General features: G+C 55.1%; 1 protein-coding gene across 2 annotated transcripts; it reads left to right on the top strand.

Moving 5' to 3' along the window:
- Nucleotides 1-3327: 3327 nt before the first annotated feature.
- On the top strand, nucleotides 3328-14000 carry HNRNPL (heterogeneous nuclear ribonucleoprotein L). Of its 2 annotated transcripts, XM_051989077.1 has the most exons (13): nucleotides 3328-3663; nucleotides 5076-5194; nucleotides 7250-7487; nucleotides 7580-7665; nucleotides 8248-8344; nucleotides 8495-8567; nucleotides 11735-11806; nucleotides 11918-12198; nucleotides 12407-12528; nucleotides 12863-13064; nucleotides 13161-13218; nucleotides 13325-13420; nucleotides 13644-14000. In XM_051989077.1, the coding sequence occupies exons 1-13, from the start codon at nucleotides 3343-3345 to the stop codon at nucleotides 13700-13702; spliced, it is 1824 nt and encodes a 607-aa protein (XP_051845037.1). In that variant the 5' UTR covers nucleotides 3328-3342; the 3' UTR covers nucleotides 13703-14000. The 2 variants fall into 2 exon arrangements, with proteins under 2 accessions (XP_051845037.1, XP_051845036.1); XM_051989076.1 differs by having other exon boundaries at nucleotides 11735-12198.
- Nucleotides 14001-14114: the final 114 nt, after the last annotated feature.

The raw sequence follows: 14114 nt of genomic DNA on the forward strand, positions 1-14114 counted from the left end.
GCCCAGGCTTCCTTTTGTGCTGTGCCCAGTTAAAATGGCTGCACTCTCCAGTGGGGCATGGGACTCAGAGGACAGTAAAAAGGGGGCATGCAAGGAAGAAGGCCGGCCCGAGCAATTTTAAACCCCCCCCCAGTAATAGTTCCAGTGAATTAAATGACCTTGGGCAAGTATTTTCCTCTCTCTGCTTCAATTTCCCCTCTTATTAATAAAGCAAGTGCTCCCTTTCATCACTAGGAGGGAGGGGGAGGGGGGCTAGAATTGGGGCAGCAATCTCTGTGCCCACCATGAGGTGGTGCTCCGAGCCCAGGCTGCTCCAGCTCCCTTTCCTGCACCTGCTCCCACTCTAGGTCCTGAGTTCCCTTTCAGTCCCTTGGCCCAGGTGCAGGTAAAACTTCTCGGGCTGCTGAGGTTCTCAGCCCTTTCCAGTTAGCACCCCAGCCCAGAGTGGCCAGAGTGGTACAGGAGATAAAATCCTGGATTCACCTGGTGACTTAAACCAAAAAGGACTTCAGTTTCCTCATCTGAAAAATGGGGGACTGAATTACATGGCATCTGAGGTTCCTTCTAGCTCCAGGTCTCTCGTGGTAACCAAGGAAGGTCTCAGTCTGAGAGCGTATTTCCAACAATAATTCACAATTTGGCTCATGCTTGCCTCTCCTTTCCACTGAAATTCTAATCTTCCTAAATTTTCAGGACCTGAATTACCCACTCAGAAATTAGAATACATTTCCTGAATTAAATTCAAACTGAAAACTACATAATCTAAACACTTGAATGGCTACACTCAGCCTCTTCTGTTAGTTTGTTTCTTCTGCTCCTCATCTATTCTGTAGAGTTTATTTTCACACGCACCAGCACCCTGATTTCAAAGCTTCTTGAGGAGGAGGAGGAAATGATCTCTACTATCCCACTCCTGGTTGGCAAGCCAGGCTAATGCTCTGGGTGTCCAGTTGGTGACAAAAGTCACCATTCTCAGCATCTGGCTGCTGAGAGATAGGCAAGTCTGCGACTGGACACCTCAGTCAGCTGAGGAATGAGGTCAGATGCAATCTCATGCCTTCCCCCCCCCCCCCCCAGATCTCTGGCCTATTTCTGTAAAATTCCTGCCAAACAGGTTCTTCCATGGGGGGGGGGGGGAGGGAGGGAGGAAGAGGGAGAGAGACAGACAGACAGAGACAGAGACAGAGAGAGGAGGAGGAGGAGGAAGAGAGGGAGAGAGAATGAGAATGACAAGAAACAAGATAGGGAGAGAAAGAGAGACAGAGGAAAGAGATTAAAGAGATAGGTGGAGAGAAACAGGACAGACAGGAGGAGAGGAGAGAGAAAAAGGGACAGAAAGAGAGGAGAGAGAGAAAAGAGGAGAGGAGAGAGAGAGAACAAGAACGACAGAGAGAGAGACAAGGAGAGAGAAAGAGGAGACAGACAGGTGGGAAGAAACAGACAAAGAAGAGACGGGAAGAGAAACAGGACAGACAGGAGGAGAGAAGGGGGAGAGAGAGAGAGAGAGTGTGGGAGGGTGCCAGGAGGGAGAGGGAGATCGAGCACACAGCGGCAGCCTTGAAGGAGCCCCTTCAGAGCTTAAGATCTGGCCCATCCCCCACAGATGTCCTTTATGACAGCTGAACCTCTCCATCCCTATTTCTCTTTGGCATTTAATGAAAAAAAGACAGGTGCAATGTAAAATGAGGGAGTCGGAATAAATCAGGGGTTTCTCAACCCGAGGTTCGTGAATCTGGGGTTTTAAAAAACAATTTGATAGCTATATTTCAACATAATGTTCCCTTTATAATTCTATTTAATTTGTGGACTTGACATTATTCCGAGAAATAATTCCGTCATTAAAGGACCGGTAACACACACACACACACACACACACACACACACAACCCTGAAGACTCCCTGTTCCCTCCCAGTTCTGCTCCGCTTCTCCTAGGTTAAATCAGTGGATAGACCAAATCCACTTTTAATCCACCGATGATTAAACTCCCACGCCGATTCAGACACAAGGCAGCAAGGAAAGGAGAAAACCCGAGTACAAACCAAATCCAAACAATGGCGGGCGTGAGAAAAGGATGGAGATCGGCTGGGATGCTTTCGCTCTAAAGGAGAGGCTGAATTCTAATGGAGCCAGAGCCCGGGTCGGGGCAGGGAAGAAAGGGGCGGGGTGGGGGCTCGCACAAGAGCCTGGTAGCGGTTCTTACGGAGCTGGGAGTCCCCTTTTAATGGGAAGGGCTCACTGAATAGGGAGACGGGGAGCCATCTCCAGCACAAGGGATGAGTGCGTACATGCACCTGTCTAGGCCCAGTTACTGGGGCCGGGGGAAACTCCCCAGGGGGCCTCGCAGCACACCTCGGGCCGAGGAAGGCAGGCTGCCGCCCGAGGTCACCGTGGCTGGGCTCGCTGTAGTGCCGGGGGCCGAAGCGGCGTCCGCGACCCACGCCCAGCCCGAAGCTTGGGGGGAGGGGCGGGACAAAGGGAGTCTGACTCTCCGGAGGCTCGGTCCCCAGCCGAAGGGTCGCAGAATCTAGGGGTGGTCGGGCCGATGGATCGTCTAGCCTACCCGCCCCACCCCCACTTTGCAGAGCCCGCAGGAAGCAGCGCAGTGTAAGATCTCCTCTGGTAGAAAGATGGAAGACGGAGACATGTTTTCTGCACCGGGACATGGCTGGCTACTGTCATTTTGGACGCTAGTGTATGTTTCCTCCCCGCACCCCCTCAATCCGCAATCCCCCAGCTAGTCCCCTTCCCCACGCCCTTCGGCCAACCACGTGACGCTCCCCCTCCCGATTCTCCAGTGCCTATGGGCAGGTGATTGTGGCCTCGCCCCACCCCCTATGCATTAGGGCACTAATCAACGTCGAGGATCTCCGGACAGACAATGGCTTTAACCAATGAGGAGAAAGAGGGGGAAACCATATCACGGTCGGGGAGGAAGAATTGGTGGTCTGAAGCAATCAGCCTCGGGTACGGCTGGAGTGACGAGGCAGTCAGCCAATGAACACAGAGAGAGGCGGGGCTCCACCTGCGCGCCGGGAGCATAGCAGGCCCGAACTCAAAGAGGGCCATGGTCGGGCCCTATCAGACTTGACTTTGTTGCCAGGCGGCAAAGCGCCGGGAGCGCGCACAAGGGAGGAGGGGCAGGAGCGGTAGCCCAGTCAGAACCAATCAAGGCTCACCTCAGCGGGCGGGGGGGCGGAACTGGCTTCTGAGTGACAGATAGAAGTACCAATGAGAATGTTGGAGGGGCGGGGCGGGGTTGCTCCCCCTATCGGGAGGGGGCGGCGGGTGACGGGCGGGTCCCTCCCCCAATGAGAGGCGGGGGGAGGCGGGTTCGCGCCGCCATGTCGCGGAGGCTGCTGCCCCGGGCGGAGAAGCGGCGGCGGCGGCAAGAGCAGCGGCAGCAACTGGAGGAGCCGCAGGAGCATCAGGAACCACAGCAGCTGCAGCGGCGGCGCCGGCGGGCGGCGGGAGCCATGGTGAAGATGGCGGCGGCGGGCGGTGGCGGCGGCGGTGGCCGTTACTACGGTGGAGGCGGAGGAGGTGGTGGCGGCGGCAGCGAGGGCGGCCGGGCCCCAAAGCGGCTAAAGACGGACAACGCCGGCGAGCAGCACGGAGGCGGCGGGGGAGGAGCCGGGGCGGCAGGCGGAGGCGGCGGCGGTGGGGTGAGGCGGGACTGGGCCGGGGCCTAGCCGGGCTGGCGGGCGGGCGGACTGGCGGGCTAAGAGCCTCATTTTGGGCCGGGCGGGCGCGCGCCGGCCTCGTGCCGTTGGGGCCGCGGGGGAAGGGGGGAGGGGCGAACGTTTTCAGGGAGGCTCGAGCCGGCCGGGCTCGCGCTGCGGGGGCCGCCATTGCGCGTGCGCGGGGCCGCCGAGGCGATTGCTCCTGGGGCGGGGGAGGGAGGACGGTCGGGGTGGCCGCTGGCGTTCGCCACCACAATTTGCGCTTGCGCGGCTCGCCCGCGTGGGTGGCAGTTGGGAGGCTGCGCGCGCAGGCTGTGAGGGGGGCGATGCTAATGTGCGGCTTGATGTTTGCGCCTGCGCAGTGGGTCTGCCATCCATCTCCCGGTCCGTCTGTTGGTCACACGTGGTGGTACCTTTCTCTTTTTGTGGCTGACGCTTGTAGAGGCTGCTCGCGTTGCCATGGTCTTAAATATCCGCCGTCTAAGTATAAAGCCTCCCTCCCCAGCCCGGCTGGTGGCTACATGCCCTCCCCACAGAGAGGGGCCGCTCCTCCCTCGCCCTCGGGTGTCTCCTGACCCCCAGCCTGTCTCCTCCTCGACCCCACCCTTCCTATAGTCAGGACACAGAAGCCCTCAAGCCCCCACTTGGGGAGCCTTTTCTGCTGTTTTTGGGCGAGGGTCACCGGCCCCCTCCCCCCTCAGGGGGGCTGGGCTGGGCTGCTGCTCTTGAGAAATTTGACTTTTCCTGCCTTCTAAGGAGCCAAGATCAGCTCCAACCCCGCCCAGTCAGTGCCCCTGTGGGACCCGGGCAAGTCGGTTTGGCTCTTTGAGCCTCCGCTTGTTCATCAGTAAAAGGACGGGTGCCCCTGCTGGCCCCAGACCCCTGTGGCTCTCTGTTCTGTGACCTTATCTGGCCTGAGCTGGGGGTGGGGGGGGGGAGGGCGACATTCCAGGAAGAGCTGGGGCTCCCATCCTGCCCCGTGTTTTTTAGCCACGAGACTCCATGGGAGCCCAGCCAAGGCAAACAGTCCTGAGCTTGGGCTGCAGCAGCAGAGCGCAGGGCTGTCCTTGTATGGGCTCTGCTTCCTCCTCCCTTTTCGTTGGTTACGATCTAAGATCTCTGAAGAGCTAGTTTCCTCTCGGGGGCTCTACCTTTGCTGCAGAAGCTTAGTGTTGCGGGGGAGGGGGTTGGGCAGAGCTTCTTTCATCAGGGGCTTTGCCTCAGCTGTCTATTTTTCAAAATTTGCTTTATTGATGGCTTTTGTCTTTAAACGTCACAGTCATTTCTTGGCTGAGCTTTTGAATTTGAGGTATTTTGGATTCCCTGGTAGTTTCTGTAAGTGAGTAGTAGCTTAGAGGGAGAAAATGAAACAGGCCCTTGTTTCCTTTCCTCAGGAAAATTACGATGATCCCCACAAAACCCCAGCCTCCCCAGTCGTCCACATAAGGGGCCTGATTGATGGTGTGGTGGAAGCTGATCTTGTGGAGGCCTTGCAGGAATTTGGGCCTATCAGGTATGGTGGCATTTGGGAGGGAGGGGGGACGGGGGGAGGCGCCCTGGAGAAACTTCCGTGTTTTCTTTCCTAGCCAAATCTGACTGAGGGCTCTCCTTGTGCTAATAGTCTTGCTCTAATCATTTGTTACTCTCAGGAACAAGTACAGAGAGTAAAGGAGAGTTCTGTATTTAAGTTAATTTTTTTGCAATTAGCATACATCTCATAAATCTCTTTTCTCTTTTTACTCACCCTCCCAATTGGGAATAAAAGAAAAACAAAGTCCTGGTAATCAGTATTGCATAATCAACCAAAATCTTATTTGATCATGTCCAAAAATTGTCTCCTGAGTCAGAAGGTTGGAGGCATGGATCTTCCTTGATTCTTTGATAGCATGGCTGGTCATCACATTGACTGCTATTCTTAGATGTTCTGAAGTTTGTTTTTTATGTTATTGTTTTATGATTGTTCTCCTGACTCAAGTCTCCTGACTTTGTTGTTCTATACAAGTTTTCTCAGGATTTTGAAAATATCCCTGTCAACCTTTCTTATGATACGTTGATGTGCCATAACTTGGTCAGCCATTCCCCAGTTTATGGGGAATAGTTTCCAATTCCATACCATCCCAAATAGCCATTTTCAACATTTTTAGATATAAAAACCCTTTTCTTCTTTTTTTGGACTCTCTGAGCTCTCAGTCTTAAAGTAATTTCTCTGTTTCAAAGGGCATGCATGGCTGCTTGACTTGGGGCTTTGGTCTAAATTGCTTCCCCGAAGGGCTGGACTAATTAAGTTTCACCAACATGGCATTCATGTGCCTGTCCCTCATCCCATTCTCCCCCCAAAACGCACACACACACACACCCCACAACTTTCCAGTGTTTGTCACTATCTTTTTATTTGGTCAACTTTGCCAATCTGCTTTAACTAATGTTTGGGGGCAACTGTGAGGCTCAGTGAATTGAACATGAGCCCTGGAGTCAGGAAGACACAACTTCATAAATCCAGATCTGTCTTCAGGCATTTCTTAGCTGTATGATCCTGGGCAAATCATTTCACCTCAGTTTTCCTCATTTTAAAATGAGTTGGAGGAGGAAATGACAAACCATCTGAGTGTCTTTGCCAAGAAAAAGACTTAGAAATCAAGACACGACTGAATAAAATTGATAGCTTGGATTTCTTCTTTAGTCTGTCGGTATCCTTTGATCATTTATCAGTTTTTCCTACCAAAGACTGGATGCCAACATTCCATGCCTTTGCCTAGAGCTGCCATTTCAGTTGATGGACCTTGTTATTTCATCCTGGTCTCAACAGTTTAGCTCACTTAGATGGTTTCTATCTCCTAAGAGAGAATTGGTTTTTTCTCTGTTTTGTGCAATTGGGTTGTGGTAGTTTGTCATTCCTTCTTAGAACTTGACAAGTCTTTGTTGTCCTCAAACCTTGGGTTTTAGACATTTTTAGGAAAGGTTGGGCCTTTTTTCTTGGGGTCCCAAATTTGTTGTATAGTGGGAGGTTTCACTGGATTTGTGCAGTCAGAAACTCGGGTTTAAATCTTAACCGAGCTGCTTCATTTACCTATTTATGTGATGTTGGGCAAATCATCTTAGCCTTCATAGGATCTCATTTTCCATATTTGTAAGATTGTGAGCATTACACAGAAGTGTTCCTGAGGCTCTCTCTGGCACTAATCTAAAACCCAGTGGTGTTTCTGGCCAGAATTAGCCATCATTCCGTCTTCCATTCAGAAATCCTGGCCTTTTGCTGCGGCACCAACAAAGCTGCCCTGGTGGGCTATGGCCTCCTTTCCCTTAACTCGCCCCCATCACCTCCTCTCCTACGGGAGCCAGTCCTGTAATTCACTGTCACAGTTGAGAACTAGCTTGTCCTGCTCTTCATTTTATATGCTGAAACCTGGAGGAGTTGGGCAGTGCTTAGTGAGTCCTACCTTCTGGGGGGGAGGTTCCCCTCCGTGTATGTTTCGGCGCCCACATTCGTTCTGGGCCGAGACAGGGTCGGCTCTTGCCGTGCTGCTTCCTGGCATGTCCTGGAGTTCTGAAGGAGCCTCCTTTCTCCTAGTTATGTGGTGGTGATGCCCAAAAAGAGGCAGGCTCTGGTAGAGTTTGAGGACATCCTGGGGGCCTGCAACGCTGTGAACTATGCAGCGGACAACCAGATCTACATTGCTGGCCACCCCGCCTTTGTCAACTACTCGACCAGCCAGAAGATCTCCCGGCCTGGCGACACGGACGACTCGCGTAGTGTCAACAGCGTGCTGCTCTTCACTATCCTGAATCCCATCTACTCTATTACGACGGTGAGCCTGGGGGCTGTCAGGGCTGGGCAGGGGTGGCTGGGAGGAGTTTGGGGCGTTTGCTGACCGCCTCTCGTGTCTGTCTGGTTCCTCAGGATGTCCTTTATACCATCTGCAACCCTTGTGGCCCCGTCCAGAGAATTGTCATCTTTCGAAAGAATGGCGTCCAGGCCATGGTAGAATATCCTTGGTGACTGGGGTGTGAGGAGCCCCCAGAAGTGGAGAGGGGCGGGTGGTCGGGACGTGGCCGCTTTGGCTTGCCCAGGTGGCATTTTGGTGACGGCTGTAGTTCGCTGTTGGGAACAGGACGCTTTGGGTGTTGCTGTGGCGGGCACACCCCAAAGGCATTTAACCACGAAGACTGTTTCCCCATCTATAACGTGGGCACAGTTGGCAGTGCTGGTAGGTTGGTTTGTTTTCCTGAGGTGTCTGGGCTTAAATGACTTGCCTAGTCACACAGCTAGGAAGTGGCGGGCACTTGGTTGCATTTGAACTCTGGTTCTCCTCACTCCAGGGCGGCGCTCTACCCACTGCGCCATTGCTGCCCAGGCCCTGCGGCTTTTTACAAGACGTTGGGGAAGGAGTGCTTTTCAGACCCATAAGGCATTACAGACGTGGGAGCCGTTACTTGCTGTGGGTTCTTCACCCAGAGTTGGCTGTTGTGGCTCTCGGTCCAGTCGGACACGTGCCCCGGGGGAGGGTTGGGGTTGGTGCAGGCCGGCATGGTTTCTCTCTGGGGACCGTTTCCTTAACTAGCGTTCACATTCGACTCCGTGCAGAGTGCTCAGCGAGCCAAAGCGTCCCTCAATGGGGCGGACATCTATTCTGGCTGTTGTACCCTTAAGATTGAATACGCTAAGGTGAGTGAGCCACAAGGGTCCGGTGGTCTCTGGGCCCGGGGCGGGGCCGGCACAGAGCTCCCGACTGCCCGGCAGAGGCTGCTGCCGCTCGAGAATGTCACGCCGAGGTGGCGTCGCCTCCGACCTGACGTTGTTTCTCTCTGTGTGTAGCCGACACGTCTGAATGTGTTCAAGAATGATCAGGATACCTGGGACTATACCAACCCCAACCTCAGTGGACAAGGTAACCTTGCTGCCTTCTTTGTCTTTCACTCCCCCCGCCCGCCATGCCTGTCGGGGAATTCGCACACTCCTAGGTCGGCCTCAATGTTATGTAATGCCATTGGATTTAGACAGTTCAGGGGAGGGAGCGGGGGTCTTCTGTGGCCGCCGGCTCACAGCTTCTGCTTGGGCACCCGAGAGGGAAAAGAATGGGTCGTGGGGCCGGGTCGTGGGGCAAGGAGCTTGTCTGCAAGCTATTTCTTTGCCTGAGCTCCTGGCCCGCGGGCTGGGGCGCCCCCTTGGCCACTGGCCCTGGGGATAGCCCCTCCCGGTCTTGAGGGCAGTTTGGTCACTGGAGCACAAGGACCTCAGAGGTCCTCTGGTCTGCCCCGCTAAGCTCACGTTGTTAAAGGGAGACCAGGCCCAGAGAAGCGAAGTGCGTGCCCGGGGCGGTACTGAGCCCCGGCCCCCTGAAGCTCTTTTCCAAATTGTCCGACGTGAGGGGACAGGGGTCAGCCCAGTGACGGGATGTTCTAGACTAAAGAGGTCCAAGGGCTGAAGGCAGGCAGAGTAGTGGGCTTGAAGCTCCACACCAAGAGAAGTGAGGCTGGGGGAAGGGAGGGTCTGGACGTAGCCTGTGGGCTCAGGGCCGGGCCCCTAGAAGGAGCCACAGGCAGACCCGGGCCTTGTGCCAGGGCAGGAAGAGGACGATTTCTGTCCTCAGTCGGGGTAGGAGAGCGTCCTCCACCTTGTTGCTCGGCCAGTAGCACCCGCGGGGGACGTGAGCGGCCAGCCCTTCCCTCACCAAGACTTAGCTGGCTTCTTGGTTGGAGAAGGCGGGGAGTGGCGCTGCCGCCCTCGGGCTTGTGTAGAGAGGAAGACCCCGGGGACTTCTCCCCTGACTCCTGCGGGGGGTGGAGGCTTGGGAAGTGGCAGGCTGGGGCAGGGCAAGGGGGGGGCTTCTCCTGGAGCACCCCCACCGCTCCTCATCGTGCTGGGCCGTCCTCGGTTCCTGAGGCCAGCCCCACATTGGTGACTCCCAGGGTGAGCAATGGCATTACATGAGTTGTAACAGAAACATGGAAAGCCCAGCTTTCTTCTCCAAGGTACATTAGTAGAACATGTGCAGAGCGGCAGGGGCAGGCCTCTGGTTTTGACGGCCCTTGCCTTTCCTGGCCCAAGGCTGGGGGACAAAAGCAGGGCGGGGAGCCGCCCTGGCGCTCGGAGCGAGCAGGGGTTCGGCGGCCCCCCTGGGGACCGTTCCCTTGGCGGCTCTGCCTCTGTACATCGCTCACCAACACACAGGGTAGGACCCCCTAGCTCTTCTTGGAGAGAACACGCAGCCTCCTTCAGGTACCAGAAACAGCCGCAGATTTGAGCTCACTACATCAAGAACACCACACCGCGCTCCAAGGAACAGCTACAAGCACAGAGACAGAGAGAGACAGAGACAGAGAGACTCAACAGGGCGGCAGCCGCTGCTTTTTTTTATTATGGTGGTTTTTCTTTTTTTTTTTTTAAATAAAGTCAAAACCAAACTTTGAACCCACGAATGTACACAGAAGTAGGAAACACAGAACAGAGGTTTTCTCCTAACCAGCCCAGCGGCGCTCTTTTCGGAGAACGTTTCATAAGCCGAAGTAGATTCCAGTGGCCCTCCAAGACTGTAGGATCCTCCTCTCCATTCCTCGCCATATTGGTTGTTAAGTTTTTTGGTTTGGGGAGGGCTTTTTTTCCTTTTTTCCGTTTTGGTTTTTCTCTGCAGTCATCGGCTGCCCACCTAATACGTACCAACTGGAGATCCAAACCCCAACCAACCCCAACAAGGGTCAAAACAGCTCAGAACACACAGCGATGTCCCGGCGCGTAGCTGGGGCGCGTCCCGAGGCACAAGGCGGGCATAGCGGGGCCATGGGCACACTCGCATAACAGAGTCGCCAGACACGCACACGGAGAGCCAGCTACACAGGCAGCAAGCCGCACCCCTCCACCGCACCCCACCGCAGCACACAAATGTTGAGGAGGCGCAAACACGGAGGAAGGAACACTTTCCACTTATACACCACTATTGGCCACTTTCTGATCTCTGCTGAGGACAGAACATCTGTGAGCCAGTTTTTGTTTAATCAGAAAAATGACTTGAAAAGAAAAATAAATTGAAAAAAAAATTGTAGCGGATTTGTAACGTAAATTGTATTTATGACTGTAAAACCATGTGATGCAGGGTCGCAGTGTATGTTTGATGGGACGCCATCTTTCAGAACTGTGCTAACTCACTGTTGAAGCGTCCAATGGTAAGAGAAAATACAGATTTGTTTTATGTGACAAATGGACATTGTACTCTGTACTGCTGTAAGTAGCCCTTTTCCATCTTTGTAATGACTGACTGTTGGAATAAACCCAGTATGAAATGCAGCTGGCGGGACGGCAACATTGTATGACTCCGGGAACGTTCACGCCTTGTCCATGATTGCTCATTTTAACGGATTCCTGCTTTTGTCAGCCTCCTCGGGGCTGGGGGGAGGGGGTGCCGGGACCTTGTGTTCTTAGCTTTTACTCCCTAGTGGCCACGTGAGGTGGATTCCAGGGACCGTGCCCCTGAGGACCCGAGAAACGCAGACAGATTTGAGTGGGGTCGGGGGAGGCGAGGTAGGCCTTCCAGGGCGCCTCTGCTTCCATGCAGTTTGGACGTGTACGTTTTCTCCCGCACCTCTCCTTCGGGCCCATGGTTTGTTAGGCGACTGGAGGTCCATTAACCGTTTGGGATGAAGGTCCCTTTTTGTACCATCCCTTAGCTTCCTGTAGTCTAGGATAGAGTTGGGGTTGGAGGTGTCTTGCAGAAGAAAGGGGGCAGAGACCCTCTCTTAAAATTGGGGTGTCTGGCCCTTTAGTAGGAAGAGGGACTGCATGACCCCCTCCCCTCCCTTCCCAAGGCTCCCCGAGCCTTTGGAAGAACCGAAGTTTGTCTCTTAACAGACACAGAGGCTTCAGGCTTCAGGCCTTTGCCCCTAGCCTCACGTGGCCTTAAGAGGAAGCTAGCTCCCAGCAGCCCCTGGGACAGCCGGCTCAGTATGGTTTGCCATACCTGGGGCTTGGAGAATTCTTACTACAGGTGCAGAGGCCCCTAGAGAGGGAAGGAAGTGCCCCCTTCCCCCGGGATGAGGCGCTGACATTTGTCTCTGTCCGCAGGTGACCCCGGCAGCAATCCAAACAAGCGTCAGAGACAACCTCCTCTCCTGGGAGATCACCCCGCAGAATATGGTGAGGGCAGGGGGTTCCCCTCCGTGGACTCCCGTGGCTCATGCGACCCTGCCCGCCGTCCGCCCCGCAAATTCTCACCCGTCCTCCCTCTCTTTCCTTCCCACCCCCCAGGAGGGCCTCACGGTGGGTACCACAGCCATTACCATGATGAGGGCTACGGGCCCCCTCCACCTCACTACGAAGGGAGAAGGATGGGCCCACCAGTGGGGGGCCATCGTCGGGGCCCAAGCCGATATGGCCCTCAGTATGGCCACCCCCCGCCCCCTCCCCCACCGCCTGAGTATGGCCCCCACGCAGACAGCCCTGTGCTGATGGTATATGGCCTTGACCAGTCCAAGATGAACTGTGACCGGGTCTTCAATGTCTTCTGTCTCTACGGCAATGTGGAGAAGGTGAGCCGGCAGGCCAGAAAGAGCTCTGGGGTGCAAGGAAGCCCGGCCTCTGATCCTTGGCCTTTGGGCCGAGACCTCGGGCAGAATTGCAATTCCCTGAGGTTGTCGGGGAGACCGACTCCTCGTGAGCGAACGGGGGGTGAGGACGGCCCCGGCCCTTTGGGCGAAGCTTGCTGATGGCGGGGGCTCTGCCTTTCTCTCTCTGAAGGTAAAGTTCATGAAGAGCAAGCCAGGGGCGGCCATGGTGGAGATGGCGGACGGCTATGCAGTGGACAGAGCGATCACTCACCTGAACAACAACTTCATGTTTGGACAGAAGCTGAACGTGTGGTAAGTACCTCCTTCCCCGAGCTCTGGCTCCGTTCCTTGGGGCTGCCCTGGGAGGGGTCAGAGGGGAAGGGGCAGAAGGAAGCCTGAGTTGTCCTAACTTTGGGGGGGATGAGACACAAAGGAAGTGGTCACCGGTCACCTCCCCGTGGCCTCGGCCTCCAAACAGCGTTTTAGGAGACCGGCTTTCTTACCGGGCATTTCACCAACATGCCGGAGAGAGTGTGGGAGGGCCAGGATAGCCAGGAAGGGGGGGAAGGCTTGGCTCCCCAAGGCTGGAGGCTGGAACCCTGGGCGCCGAGTAATGGTGTTCTTTGGTCTTCCCTTTTGCACACAGCGTTTCCAAGCAGCAGGCCATCATGCCCGGCCAGTCCTACGGGCTGGAAGATGGCTCGTGCAGCTACAAAGACTTCAGTGGTTCACGCAACAACCGTTTCTCGACCCCGGAGCAGGCGGCCAAGAACAGGATCCAGCACCCCAGCAACGTGCTGCACTTCTTCAACGCGCCCTTGGAGGTGACCGAAGACAACTTCTTTGAGGTGAGTGAGGGGGCCTGCCCCCCCTCCCCCCCAGTCCCCTCGGCCCAGACCCCGTGCCACAGCTCTAAGCCTCGGTCTCCTTTCCCTGCTTTCCAGATCTGCGATGAGCTCGGAGTGAAGCGGCCCGCTTCGGTGAAGGTGTTTTCAGGGAAAAGTGAGTAAGGGCAGACTCTGGGGGGATGTTGGGGGGGCACAGCTTTTGCCTCTGGCCCTAGCTGTGGCCTGGCCCTTCTCGTGACCTCTGGGCACTTGGGTTGCAGGTGAAAGAAGCTCCTCTGGCCTGTTGGAGTGGGAGTCCAAGAGCGATGCCCTGGAGACCCTGGGCTTCCTGAACCATTACCAGATGAAGAATCCAAGTGAGTGGCCAGGGCCCAGACCCCAGGAGGTGGGGTGCTGCCAAGGGGTGGATGGGAGAGCCCCAAGCGGAGCCAGGGATGCCTGGGTTGGGTGGCAGTGGTCTCACAGTCTAGAGCAGAGGCTTAGGGGAACCCAGGCTTTCAGGTCTCAGAGCTGGGGGGCTGGGATCTGGAAAGCACGGAAGAGCTCCCCACCCTGACCCGCTGTGTCTTCTCTCTCCAGACGGTCCGTACCCCTACACCCTGAAGCTGTGTTTCTCCACCGCCCAACACGCTTCCTAATTGCACCGCCAGGTCAAGGCCAAGCAGGAAGCCCACCCGCCTTTCCTTTCTGCCGTTTTTTGCAACAGTTCTTGTATTCCTTTTCTAATGCTAGTTTTAGTAGAGGCTTAACCATAATGGAAACCCTGCAAGTCTGGAGAAGGGGGCGTCTCCATCTCCAAGATTAACCTTCACTTTTTGAAATTATTGTACATGTGATTTTTTTTTTCCTGTTCATACATTTGTGCTGCCTGCCCCTGTGCTTCCAGCACATTTCAATAAAATTGTTTGGAAAATAAATGTTGTGGTTATATGACCAGAGAGTGTTTCTTGGTCCTTCCATCTGCAATCTGTTCTCGACGCTGGGATACCTTGGCTCCCTAGTGCCCTACGGAAACATCTAGTAATTTGTATTTGGGTAAGGGCCCAAGCT

This window comes from Antechinus flavipes, chromosome 3 (assembly GCF_016432865.1).
Source record: "Antechinus flavipes isolate AdamAnt ecotype Samford, QLD, Australia chromosome 3, AdamAnt_v2, whole genome shotgun sequence".
In the NCBI taxonomy this organism is placed as follows: domain Eukaryota; kingdom Metazoa; phylum Chordata; class Mammalia; order Dasyuromorphia; family Dasyuridae; genus Antechinus; species Antechinus flavipes.

Coding starts and splice junctions, on each gene's coding strand:
- HNRNPL (XM_051989076.1), top strand. CDS start 3,343: ATGTCGCGGAGGCTGCTGCCCCGGGCGGAGAAGCGGCGGCGGCGGCAA. Junction 12,529..12,862: donor GGACAGAAGCTGAACGTGTG/GTAAGTACCTCC, acceptor TTTTGCACACAG/CGTTTCCAAGCAGCAGGCCA. Junction 13,065..13,160: donor CCGAAGACAACTTCTTTGAG/GTGAGTGAGGGG, acceptor CCTGCTTTCCAG/ATCTGCGATGAGCTCGGAGT.